The sequence below is a fragment of the Amphiura filiformis genome, chromosome 18, assembly GCF_039555335.1.
Source record: "Amphiura filiformis chromosome 18, Afil_fr2py, whole genome shotgun sequence".
In the NCBI taxonomy this organism is placed as follows: Eukaryota; Metazoa; Echinodermata; class Ophiuroidea; order Amphilepidida; family Amphiuridae; genus Amphiura; species Amphiura filiformis.
The window spans coordinates 60,053,361-60,067,618 of NC_092645.1; the positions used below are offsets into that span (position 1 = coordinate 60,053,361).

A 14,258-nucleotide genomic window follows, 5' to 3' on the forward strand; every position below is an offset into this window, starting at 1 on the left:
ATTTTATAAAATGTAGTAATTATTCATCAATATTTAAAGTCTGCATGGATAATTTACAAGAACCAAGTATTTTTGACCACATTCCTTTGAAAGATTTAATATTAATTGTCGTAGTCTGAAACAATACATGCCATATGCCATAGGCTACAATTATGTTGCTGAAAGCAATCAAATACAAATAAACATTTGGCCATATTCTCACAATTTTGGCAAAAGAATTGTTTTTAGTTATAGCCTTGTTTGATCATGTGACAGGTGCTACTAAACGTATCTTAACCCCATGAGAACTACATGCCTATTGGTCAAAAAGAAGTTTTCATTATCAATTGGACCTAAGTACTATCAGATGGTGATGGATGACTTTTTTTGCATGCGCAAATATGTGAACACTGTAAAAAATAAGCACCCACCTGAAATGACTTTGTTCAGCACCCTGGGCGGTTAACAGTTCCGGTTAATGGAACTAATATGGTACATGTGCACACCATTCTTTATTCTTTTTTAAATTCTATTGCTAGTGCCCGGTAGTGGGTATCTTGGTTCAATTAAGATTAAGTGTATCTGATTTCTAAAATTACATGTATGATATTTAGTCTTAGTAAGTACCGTCTGTTTATTATATGCATGTTTTCACCTGTACCGCATCTAATCATCATAAAAATACATACGTACACTACATTGTAAATGAATGGAACTGTAATCAAGAATGCTGCTGTTATGATGTAGTCACTCGCTGGTGGTTCTTATCACATACTACATGTATGTTGACGACATTTATGACCATTCACCACAAATGGTGCTGCAAAGTCACCAAATTAAAGCTGGTTGTGAGTGTACAGACCATGGAATATTTAAGCACAGGAAACCTTGTGATTCCCAGGATTTAATACCATTGTGTAAACATGTAATTGGGACTGCATGTATCTCTAGATGCAAATTTATTTTGAGGGGGATTTGCATCTTAAAGATCTCAAAAAGTGATACCAACTTTGTTTCTATAGTCCATTTGTGGTGGATGATTAGATTTGTCATACATAAATGATTTTATTTATGCTTTCTGTGTATGTATTGGGTAGCTAATTATGTGCTCAGCACTTCTTGAAATACATGCAGTTGCTGAAAATGAAATACATGTGTATGATTTGGTTCACGGCAAGTTTGGTAGTGACGTATGTGCGTATTTCGCTGGCCGCAGTATTGAATCACTCACGTAAAGTTAATCGTGCAGAGCGTACAAGGGTGGTTTATCAGCACGCTTGAGGCGCAAACGCGAAAATGCATTGACGTCACTACCGAACTTGAAGTGAATCAATGTATAGCCTTTCTGCAGCACAACAACTATCAACTACTGTACATGTATTGCTTTTTTGCAGCATTGCAAGTTGTCAAATAAACTACCCAAGTTTCAAGATGTACTGAGCTGGTCAGTGATGACTGAAATTCCATGTTTTTAATCACTTTTTATTTTTTGTTTCCTATTCTCCTTTTGCAGATCTCCTTTTTCTCTTTTTGTTTCTTTCATTTTATAATTTAGTATTTATTAGTTAAATCCAAGTATTATTCAGCGAACCAGTCAACCAAAATGTCTGATCCAGAAGCAGGTCCACCAGAGAGGGAAGTAGTAGTAAGTAGCAGTATATAATCCTTATTCTAAAATAATAGAATTATACTTACTGGGAATAAGACTTGAATTTCACCATTTAGCAAACGTTTGCATATCATCACCAGTCCCTGCTACGATAAAAAGGTTTTTTTTGTGTGTAATTTTGAGAACAAGTACAAAAAATATTTCAAGCAAGCATATCATATATGACTGGTTACATTTTTGCCCGGATCAGGACATTTTATGAGCCTTGCATGACTGAAAGCAGTGTATATCATACTGGAACTCTTGAATTAAGATAATAATATTAAATGTTAATAATGATAATGATAATGATAATGATAATAAATGTACCCATACAGCAGATCCTACATTTATTTTTCATTATTGAGCAGAGGATCAAAGATGTGACTCAGAAAAGATACATCATTTGCCTTGATTACAGTCCTTTGTCTTAATTTAATTTGTGGTCAATAGGGATCTAATTTAAGTCTTTGAGCTTGATTACTTTAGCATGTGAACATGAGACGGGGTCCTCTAATAAGGGTGGGGGAGTTGTTTTCATTGATATGTAAATCAGTACTGCATGTTTATCCATATTAGGTGCACTAAATATCTACAAATGGTTTAATGTGTGATATGTGTGTACTATGTATACATATAAGGGTACCCCATGGTTCCATTACACTGAGAAGAATTGGCAGTCCCTTGCTCGATTGACGCGGGGTTGAGTGCCCTGTTAATGAGCAACATACGTGGAGCTTTGTGTTCCCTTCAAGCATGCTAATCTGTGCCGACCAACGTAATCAGCCAATCAGATTATTTGTCTGTTTCTATGATTGTCAGACGATTGAATCAGCAAATCAGAACCCCATTTCCGTGTTTACGCTGTGCATGCTCTCAAAATGTAAACAACAAACAACTGTCGTTCTTCTCTGCCACAAATTGCAGAAGTCCATCTCTTAGGAATGCTGTGTCAATGCCAGACATGTATTCATCTCCTCATATACATGTGACATTGGTAGTATTCTTGCTAATTTTTAAAATAATTTTATCCCTATGGCAGACTTTCAAATTCCAGCAATTGTGTCGCCTTAAGGTGTTTGAGGATAAACCGGAAACTCTTGCTCCTAAAGAGAGGTCTCAATTGTTGGCTACATCCAATAAATATGGCTACACATTTGTTGGCACAACTAGAGGTATGTTCAAGGCTGATAATGGAAAATCTGTTATAAGGTGAATTCCTGGTTTCCGCAAAGAGAACCAACAAGATAGTAATTTTATTGCAAAGAAATTAGTTCCTATTGGTTTTTGAGCACATTATATGAGAGCTAATTATTTCTTATGCGACCCATTGATCAATATTGGGGACCCTAGATGCAGGACTGGATACAATTGAATACCTGAGTTGAAGAAGGGCCCAACTCCATGTAAACTGTTTATGAGATATTATGAAAAAACTTAATATTTGGAAAAGTTTTATAGGCAGAATGTTTTCATCTTCAGGGGACCTTTAATACATGAACATACAATATTACACACATTCGAAATTATAGATGATGTTTCCATGGCAACGGTACAGGTCTTAATATGAGCTGGAGTTGGGCCCTTCTTCCACTAATATACTGCAAGTACCAGATCCGTAAACAGATGTGTTATAAATAGCTACAGAAATTTGGTAATTGCACAGGTAGAAAGCAGCTTTCATGGATGAACAATATTCCTCTTTAAGGGCGTACTACACCCATATACTGGTTTGATTGGTCTAAATAAATATTTTTTCATTTATAGCTAGGCGATATATGCACGGATCATGTGAAATAAAAAAAAATATGAAAAAAAGAAGAAAAAAGTGCTTTTAAACAATTGTAGTAAGTCATTTTAGCCCTATATATATTTTGTTTACTGTATCCTAGTTACTCAGATGCGTGTTTCATAACAAACCATGATTTATTCTATTCAGCATGTTCAAGTAGGGTACATGAATAGAATACATTAAATCCTTTGTTATACTCTCTATAGAAAATCTAGTGGTGCATGCAAAATATATAAACACTTACACAATGGATGTATAGTCATTAGTCAATAATATTATAATGTGTTGTTAGGAGAAGAAAAGGCTATTAGGTCACCGTATGTCAGGTTATAGGTCAATTGGTTCAGGTCAAATTTAAGCATCAATTTTGAATACACATGTGAGAGTTTGTGATATCATAATGAGGAATAATTTTGATATTCTGTCTTTAACTGGATATATATCGAGAAGTGCAAGGTGGATATACTAATATACCTTGGGATGTAAATGGTGAGTACAATTTAGAATGCCTAGTTGAGACGGATTTCACAAATAAATATAAAATAGTTACCAAAATCACAAACGTTAAGCTTACGGAAAACTACCCAATATGGTGGTATAGGTGACAAGAAATACAATTTTTTTCAACATTGCTGTAGTATGGTTGTGGTAACCTGTTACCTGTGGCTTAATTAAGTTTCAGTGAAATAATGTCGCAAGTTAAAAATACAAAATATAGCTCAACATTGAAAATAGAAGCATTTTAACCAGTTCCTTTTTGATAGTTGTGGAGCACCAAGTTCATGAAGTCATAAAAGAAATCAGGAACCACTTATTCCCATTTTACATATCAACTTTATTTCCCTAACGTGTTAGCAACACATATCCAAAATTTTAACGAAATCCGTTGATAGTAAGCTTTCCAAAATGAAGTGAATTTAAATCATCAGTGATGTACCACCTTTTGGCTTCTACTTTTAAAAGCATGTAAGCTACGTTGATACCGATGCCACCAATAAACGAGAAGATTTGCCCCTTCATTTTGCATACCACTTTGTCCAATTTTTTTTTGTAATTTCTTCACAAAATGCAAAAAAAAGAAAAAAAAAATCAATGGGTGTAGTACCCCCTTAACCCAATATTTGTGGAAGAAGGTCCCAACTCCATTGAGCTGGGCCTTTCTTCCATAAAAACCATGATTAAGTATACGTGGCCGCGTGGAAGACTATTTAGAGAGTGGATTTTGGCTCATCTTTCACACACAAAGAAGAACAATCTGCTGGCAATGAAATGCCGGGTGTAACTCATTTTTGTAAAAAAATTGGGAGTTGGGCCCTTCTTCCACTCAGGTATTCAATTTAATATTTCTCTTCAATATTATTGAAGAGATCTAAACTAGTTTGATTTTATTGACGGTTGGACAATAAAATTACTATTATATGTTCGTGTGTACAGTGGACAATCATAGATTTTGTATCCACTCTTGTATCTAGGTTCTTTGACATTGATAATCAAATTGATTGTGTATGGGCCGCATTATGTGTGTTTATTTTAAGCAATTTTTAAGCAAATAGAAGTGTAGAGAGAAAGGCATTGGTCGTTAATGCAATCACAAAATAAATTTGTGAAGAGATTCATCAGGTTTGTAGATAATTATATTTTGGAATTTTCATATACAAAACCAAATTTTGACACAGACCTGACAGTGATGTGATGGCATGTTGACATACTTGTGTTCAGAGTGATAGGTATCCCATCATCCTCTCTGCTGGTGGTAATACAGCTGATGTCTTGGTGGCCAACTGGCATGTTATTGAGGAAAGCGTCAATGTCATAGACATGCCTTAGTATCGCTTCAGGAGTCTGGTCAGTGTCAAAATTGGTTTTCTAATATGAAAGACAAAATAAATTGTTGCTGTTGTGCTTGAATACTTGACAAACCTTTCATGTCAGTCACATTTTTAACAAGGATTAGGGTTATGGTTAGTTCTTCCTCGGTGGATTTTATTTGAATAACTTTTTGTTGTTAAGGGTTCAGATAGATACATTTTCACATATTTTTTGTGGGCCCTGAGAGCACATCAGACATATTGAAATGCATTTTGAATAAGTTAGGTGTCAACTGACAGACTTGTAGAACTGACAGACATAAGGTAGGAAGAAGACATACTGTAGCATGATAAAGTCATTCAATTGATTCCTTTCATATTATTGCAGGTCTTGCTGTGATACCAACATCTGTGATAACTCAGTTGCATGAGGATACAGATACTACATCTGGCATAGGTAAGTACCAAATACTTGACCACTTCAAACCTTGGGTCCATTTCATGAAAATTTACCCCTCATTGTAAGTGACAATGAAGGGACAAGCCCCTGTTTGAAAATACAATATGCAAATTGTGTCTTTATAGGGTTATTGATCACAATGCTGTCTGTCAGCACTTACAATTTACAATCCTCCATCCATTCCATGTGTGATGAAAGTGGTGTAACTTGATCTTTCTTTCTAAATTTTTCAAAAAATCTGTCCTTCCTATTCCAAAGGTGAATAACAAAGGGTACATTGTATGTGTTTCTTTAGGTGAAACTACTACCTAAACATTTGTAGCCAGCTGAATAACATATATTTGAATTTGCTATATAATTACAGTAACTGTGGAATCCTTTGGATGTGAGCGTGTGCCTCTTGCCCACAAACCTCTTCACATTGCATTGAATGGTGATGAGCTGATATTATCTGTGTGCTATGCCAGTCACACTGGACTCAAGTTAGATCTCTATGATGTTAGAGTACTCACCAGAAAGGTAAGACTTCACACGCAGGTGCATGGTATTCAACCTGATATTATCTGTGTGCTATGCCAGTCACACTGGACTCAAGTTAGATCTCTATGATGTTAGAGTACTCACCAGAAAGGTAAGACTTCCCTCGCAGGTGCATGGTATTCAACCTGATATTATCTGTGTGCTATGCCAGTCACACTGGACTCAAGTTACATCTCTATGATGTTAGGGTACTCACCAGAAAGGTAAGACTTCACACGCAGGTGCATGGTATTCAACCTGATATTATCTGTGTGCTATGCCAGTCACACTGGACTCAAGTTAGATCTCTATGATGTTAGAGTACTCACCAGAAAGGTAAGACTTCACACGCAGGTGCATGGTATTCAACCTGATATTATCTGTGTGCTATGCCAGTCACACTGGACTCAAGTTACATCTCTATGATGTTAGAGTACTCACCAGAAAGGTAAGACTTCACACGCAGGTGCATGGTATTCAACCTGATATTATCTGTGTGCTATGCCAGTCACACTGGACTCAAGTTAGATCTCTATGATGTTAGAGTACTCACCAGAAAGGTAAGACTTCACACGCAGGTGCATGGTATTCAACCTGATATTATCTGTGTGCTATGCCAGTCACACTGGACTCAAGTTACATCTCTATGATGTTAGGGTACTCACCAGAAAGGTAAGACTTCCCTCGCAGGTGCATGGTATTCAACCTGATATTATCTGTGTGCTATGCCAGTCACACTGGACTCAAGTTAGATCTCTATGATGTTAGAGTACTCACCAGAAAGGTAAGACTTCACACGCAGGTGCATGGTATTCAACCTGATATTATCTGTGTGCTATGCCAGTCACACTGGACTCAAGTTAGATCTCTATGATGTTAGAGTACTCACCAGAAAGGTAAGACTTCACACGCAGGTGCATGGTATTCAACCTGATATTATCTGTGTGCTATGCCAGTCACACTGGACTCAAGTTACATCTCTATGATGTTAGAGTACTCACCAGAAAGGTAAGACTTCACACGCAGGTGCATGGTATTCAACCTGATATTATCTGTGTGCTATGCCAGTCACACTGGACTCAAGTTAGATCTCTATGATGTTAGAGTACTCACCAGAAAGGTAAGACTTCACACGCAGGTGCATGGTATTCAACCTGATTATCAATGCAGATGCTTAAAAGGGCATTTCGTGATCCACAGCCTCATCCCCCACTTATGTCAAAAAACGTTGAGATTTTTATACCACTGGCTATGTAATATTTATGTACAAAAAATTACTTCCAGATTAATTTGTTTAGCAAAAATATCGCTATATTTGGGTTACGTTCTGGTGTACCAGAACTTAATTCAACACAGTGGCCTTTGGATCAGTGTAATACACATAACCATGCATAAGTCGCAAATGCAAAAATCTGAATCAACTGAAATTTTGGGAATAAGCTTTTTTCGTGGATATCTATTGATAAATGTCATAAAAATAAAATTAAAATAAAATAAATTTATATAGATAAATATAGCGCCTTTTTCCAGCTAGATCTTGAAGGATTCAAAGCGCTGTAATTTCGCTGCCATGGTGAATCATCACAATCAGACAATAGGACGCTAGAATTATGAAAAAAGACCTCCTTTAAAAGCCCATTCAATGATCCCAGCAAAAGTGTAAAAAAAGGTAAAATTCTGTACAATTCTGTGCAAAAAATCACTTTTTAAGACTCATTTAGGGCATATTTTGCCATCGGTTCTAATTTCAGTAAACAAACAAGAATGCATCTCACATCAAAGTCTATGTACAATAGCTGTCCTGCAGACATTTAACAATTGCTGTATTCTATATTGTACAGCTGACATAATGCAGATAGGGGGCTCCTCCATTAACCCCTCAAGTAGGTGGTTTTCAGTAATTTAGTGATGTGACTGACTCTTGCTAGATTTTTAATGTGATCCAGGAAAAAGTATCATTACAGTGTATCATATTATTTAACCTTAATGCTAAAAGTGGTTTTGGGCTAACGAGAAGGAACGGAAAAGGAGAGAAGATAAACAAAGAAGTTACTTGGCACCCCCGGGATTCAACCTTAGACCCCTCGTATGGCAAGCACTAGATGACCAACCGGTAGCCACATGTCTTGCTGACCTGGCCAACGAGAACTGTTTGAGAAGTATGCCTGTATGACTTGGGCGGATTTTGTCATGGCATCACATGGGTCGCATGCATGCACAGTGGTTTTGCTTTCAAGTTGTAAGATTTTATAGAGGGATAAGATCAGCCATTGTTGCCAGTACAATAAGTTACTAAATTAAATAATTTTGTCTATCACAGAGTACTACCACAGCCCCTTTTGCAAGCACCACGTTATCCAAAGAGACTGATTGTTTTATGGTGGACCTCAAATGGAACCCTGGGGTACCCCTTATGTTTGCTACTTGTCTCTCTGATGGCAGCTTGGCATTTTGGGATTGCACAGGAGATTTGAAAATGACTGCTAGTTTACCAAAAGAGAATGGATGTAGAGCAAGTGAGTAGACCATATTTTTCAGCACCATATTAGGGGCAGCTTCAAAACTTGACTGCCGGTTGATGACGGTTGAACCACGTTCCATTGTTTAGAACAGTAGTAACCAGCTCCAACCAGGCAGAATGGGCGGTTGAGTTTTGAAGCCGTCCTTATAAATTAATGCTATTTTATAAAAACATCAACTGTTAGACTAATGTCGTCTGCATGGTCTGCATAAAGTTGAATACTTAATTCCACAAGATGATAAATGTGTACCATCAGATGTGGTATTAATCAGTGTTGCACCCCATGTTGATAAACTTGTGTTTGACAGATGAGACATGCAAATGATTATCATATCATCAAGTATTTTACCATTTTACTGACATGATGTATAACTGCTGAGGGTGCATCAATGTGCCGTATCTTGTTAGTAAGCATAGCAAATTGCACATTGTTGATTGTTTCACAACAATCATGGCGGTTCAGCAACAGGGTGCAAAGCCTGTGTGCCGGCATTGACACAGATTTTCTTGAGATTTGCCACTCCAAAGAATACAGAGAGCAAACAACAATGTGGTAGCTTTCTGAAAGAAATTTTCAGCAAAAAGATTGTCATTGATTCAAGTTGGTCTACTTGTAACATATGCCACCATGTTCCACACCTAATCTAAACAAATAAAATAAATGTGCATTCAGTGTTTTAATTAGCATTTTGTTATTTGTTGTACAGTATGTTGGAGCCCCAAAGGCAAGCAGATAGTAGTTGGTACAGCAGCTGGGACGTTGGTGCAATACAATCACGGCATGCAGCAAAAGAAACACATAGCAGCACCAGACTTCATTGATGAACCAGTCAAAGGTATTCGCTGTTTGTTTTATTTGTTACTTGGGTAACTCATTTAGTGGATAATGCAAGTAATTTGCAGAACAAATGATTGTGTACAATCTAACCTCACCATTGTGGGACCAAGTAATAGCTATATAAGTGTGACAGTAATTCTGATTTGGATTGCATTGTGCTGAAATTGGCACCATATTATTTGAGGGAATAACACTGAAAACATGCCATGGTATGCCTACTGTATTGTCTGTAATAAACGCCCTCACACGGCCCTCTCCCAATTTGTTAATGAAAAATTGACAAAAATGCAAACATTTCCATGCCATATCATGTGAGTAAGCTTAAAACTTGCATCAGTCATGTCAGTGACGATAGCTAAATTGCATGGACAAAACCTATTATGACTCAAACTTCCATCCATTTCATTGCCTAATTATGGTAGAATTTCATTAATTTCATCTGATTCTTGCTTGATGATGCATTTATTTTACTGGTGTAATTTTGTTGTATTTATCTCGAAAATATCGTTTTCCACACGATTCTGTGGGTGCCGCCGTCAGTAGTAGTATAGTCGTAAATCCCTCCTGTCTACAGGAGCACAATCGGGAAATTGAACCTGATTTTAATTTTTTAAACTGAAAATTCACTTCTAATAAATGCTCCCATTTTGGAAAAATGAAACACCCCGGGGCGTTTATTGCAGACAATATGGTATATGACTGCTGCATTCAACTATAATTTGAGACCAAATTAAAAAGACAAGTTTGCGTATGACGTCCTGTCAACCAGACCGAAAATACTATACTGTGCAGGTCAGCAACTAATCATGCCGCTCCTTTGTCCTGATTGCAAAAGCAAACTAGTGTTTGTAATTCAGTCTTAGATGATAAGAATTGTTTTCCAGTTTTTTGTGAATTAATTCTTGATGATTATTGTTGTTTCTTTTCAGTTGTGGATATCTCCTGGTTGTCTACCTATATCTTTGCTGCAGCCTATATTGATGCAGAAGACGCACTTCAACCCAACTTGATTATTGTTTCAGCACCAGTAAGAAACATAAATTAATTATAAATTATGTTTACTTTCAATTTTAAGATACAATATTGACTGCTTATTATAGTCTGACCAGACAGTCCAGTATAAGATGCATCTTGACCTATATATGTCACAATACATGGATTTATCACAAATGGGACAAACGACATGTTGTCAACTTATGGTAGAATATGATTTAGTTGGATCATTTGTGACCAGATATGGTCCAATCAGGCTAAAGTCAGCAATAATGAAACTGAGATATAGGCAAAAATAATAAATAAAAAAACATAAAAAATGGTTCATAACTTTACAACCAAGTATTCAGGAGACCTGGGGATTCAACATCAGTTAGTGTAGGTTTCCATATATGTAAATATATTATAACCCTGCCTTGTCATACAGAAGAAACCATTCTTCCACCAGTACCATCATAGAACATGATGACTTCAGGTACTTTATTATTTGCATATTAATCAACTTACCAAAGACTTGTGATCTGCAAAAATGCTGACATTTAGAATTTTTATGACATCCAAAAAGAAGACAGTTGACATGTTTAGATGAATGTTAATGGTGATTTTCCTTCTTCTTATCCATGCCAGAAAGATCAACCCACATCTTTTATGAACTTTGAGGATGTCTGTTTTGGGAGTGGAGAAGAGAGATACCCTCACTACTTCATGCAGCTGCTTGATAAATGGTACGTCACGCATACAACCAGGGCGTGAAAGCAGGCTTTCTTATAGGGAAAGCAAAATAAAATATTTCTTTTCTGTTTTGGTGGTCAGAGGGGTAGGGGGTATTTATTGGTGGAAGCTGCATACACTAGGTATTTCGTGCTTCCAAAAAGGGCTTACCGTATTCATTCTAATAAGCGCCCAGGGCATTTAACAAAGTCTTATTTTTTATGTGGTTTACCTAAGGGGCATTTATTATGAATTTACATATCTTTACTAATAAAATAATGAGCTCTGTCTGTCTGTCTGTCTGTCTGTCCGGCTATGCGTTTCGCCACACTTCGACGCATCATTCCGATATTTCGGATATAGATAGATATCGGGCAATCCACGTTTATGGGGTGGTTTGAAAGGTCATCGGAGGTCAAGGTCAAAGGTCAAAATTTCAAATTTCTGATCGGGCCCAAACTTGGTGGGTGGAATCCTTGATACCAGGCGAATATATGCCCGAAATAAAATCGAGGTCAACAGAGGTCAAATGTCATTTTCCTCAAACACAGATCTTTGAAATGTGTTCTGCTCTCTTCCAAATTTTGACCTTGACCTTCTTTCTTGGGCCCACTTACATCCATGTACCCTTATGCCAATTAATTCATCAGCATCAGGGTCTTAGCTAGAAATTGAGGGTTGCCCGTCATTTGAATAAAATTGCCTGTCCTAATTTGACCTTTAAAACAGTTATCAGACATCTAAAGCCCATTGGGGGTTCAAATAGTTCAAATATGTGCTGATATGGCCTTCTCCTACAAATTTGGTCTACTTAAAAGGTCATTTAGCTTCTCAAAACATAAAATTTATAATATACCATCTGTCAAAAGGCATTAATTTTGCCCGTCCCAGGAGCAAACTGCCTAATTGCCTAATTGGAGCACATCAGACATATCGAATTGCATTCTGAATACGAAGAATGTCCTTCTGATATCAAATAATTTTGATTTTTGAAATTCGCAATGTAATACACATTTTATGGCAAATGATTAAAATTGATATTTTTGATATTTAACAGTACTCGAAGTAAACTTTATAAATCTGATGATTTATACTTAAAGTATATGTAGGTGAGATGAAAAGCCGACGATCAATTGAAAATTTTGACCTTTCGTATTGAAGATATGGATTTTTTTCCCAAAACATCAAAAAAAAATTAGGTCTTTTTGGGAAAAAAATCCATATCTTCAATATGAAAGGTCAAAATTTTCAGTTGATCGTCTGCTTTTCCTCCCAGCTACATACACTTTAAGAAAGTGTCATTAGATTTATAAAATTTACTTCGAGGACTGTTATATCAAAAATGTGAAAAATATCAAATTTTAATAATTTGCCATAAAATTTGTATTATATCGTGAATTTCAAAAAATGAAAATTATTTGATATCATAAAGACATTCTTCTTATTCAGAATGCAATTAGATATGTCTGATGTGCTCTCATGTCCCACAAAAAATACCGTCGAAACGCTCAAAATGCTCATTCCAGATCCCTTAATGCCAGGATTATAATTAGCCTTGATATGAAAACTTTATTAGTGCCAGGAATGTGTTTTATGTTTGTCTCTCTCTTCCTTCCTGCAGGGATCTGATGATAGCCTGCTCCAGCAATGCAATGGAGGCTGTTGTATTAGGCAAGCAAGAAACAGACAAATCCAAATGGGAGATCTGGACTCTGGATGATGCAGCAAGAGTTGAGATGCCTTTGTGTGATAATGAAGATACTTTTCCTCTGGGTGTGGCACTGTCATATAACTCACATGTGGTCATTAAAATGGGTGAGAAATAAGTAGACAATTATGTAGAATATAAGGTTCATGTAAAAATGCACATAGTTTTATTAAATCTTGATTATTCGCATCACACTCCGACCTCTTTTGTCTGGCCATGATGGGACCAAGCATAGGCTGGATTAGTAAACATTTTGATAAGTGAATTATGTGCAATTCTGCATTGATTGTCTGAAGTGCTAACATTGGGATGTCACAAAAGAATATTTAATATAGGGAGAAAAACACTGAATGATGGTAACTTAATTGAATACCTGAGTGGAAGAAGGGCCCAACTCCATCAAAACTGTTTTTGAGATATTAAGAAAAAACTTAATATTTGGAAAAGTTTTATAGACAGAATGTTTTCATCTTCAGGGGACCTTTAATACATGAACATACAATAGTACATACATTCAAAATTATATATGATGTTTCCATGGCAACGGTACAGGTCTTAATACTGAGCTGGAGTTGGGCCCTTCTTCCACTAATATACTGCAAGTGCCAGTTCTGTGTTATAAATAGCTACAGAAATTAGGTAATCACCATTAATTGCACAAGTAGAACTCATGTGATATGTTAGCAAGAAAATTTATTGTAGTGAAAAGCAGATTTCATGGATGAACAAAATTCCTCTTTAACCCTATATTTGTGGAAGAAGGGCCCAACTCCATGGAGTTGGGCCTTTCTTCCATGAAAACCATGATTAAGTGTACGTGGAAGATTATTTAGAGAGGGGATTTTGGCTCATCTTTCACACACAAGGAAGAAAGGTCTGCTGGCAATAAAATGCTGGGTCTAACTCATTTTTGTAAAAAATTGGAGTTGGGCCCTTCTTCCACTCAGGTATTCAATTATATTTATAGTTTTCAGCAGAGAACTTCAGCGGTCTGTAAATTTTGCGCAGTTTATGGTATTTTTGGAAGTGAAATTCTGATTGGCTAAAAAAAATCATGTCATCATCACATCGGCACCTCATTTGCTGGTGAAGCTGCGTAGCAACGCATGACCTTGTTCTTTATACGTGATTATCAGACAGGGCAGAGGGACACCGCTGAAGTAATTTGCTGAATGGTTTAAACATGTTTTACTATGAAGATGGTATGGCTAGATAACAGAGAGATTCATATTAAAGGGCCCAGATAAGGCAGGTTGGACTGTATTTGTGACACGATCTGGT

The 14,258-nt window shown here is 36.5% G+C and overlaps 1 protein-coding gene across 1 annotated transcript in view; it reads left to right on the forward strand.

Annotated features, from left to right (window-relative positions):
• LOC140138884 (uncharacterized) overlaps nt 1–14,258 on the forward strand; it is a 76,588-nt gene that overhangs the window by 5,940 nt on the left and 56,390 nt on the right. The window contains exons 3-11 of the mRNA XM_072160664.1: nt 1,493–1,624; nt 2,670–2,802; nt 5,616–5,684; nt 6,052–6,206; nt 8,527–8,722; nt 9,435–9,563; nt 10,495–10,592; nt 11,186–11,283; nt 12,891–13,084. Of these exons, the coding sequence (XP_072016765.1) occupies nt 1,583–1,624; nt 2,670–2,802; nt 5,616–5,684; nt 6,052–6,206; nt 8,527–8,722; nt 9,435–9,563; nt 10,495–10,592; nt 11,186–11,283; nt 12,891–13,084 (1,114 nt within the window). The 5' untranslated portion in view covers nt 1,493–1,582. The remainder of the gene's footprint in view (nt 1–1,492; nt 1,625–2,669; nt 2,803–5,615; nt 5,685–6,051; nt 6,207–8,526; nt 8,723–9,434; nt 9,564–10,494; nt 10,593–11,185; nt 11,284–12,890; nt 13,085–14,258) is intronic.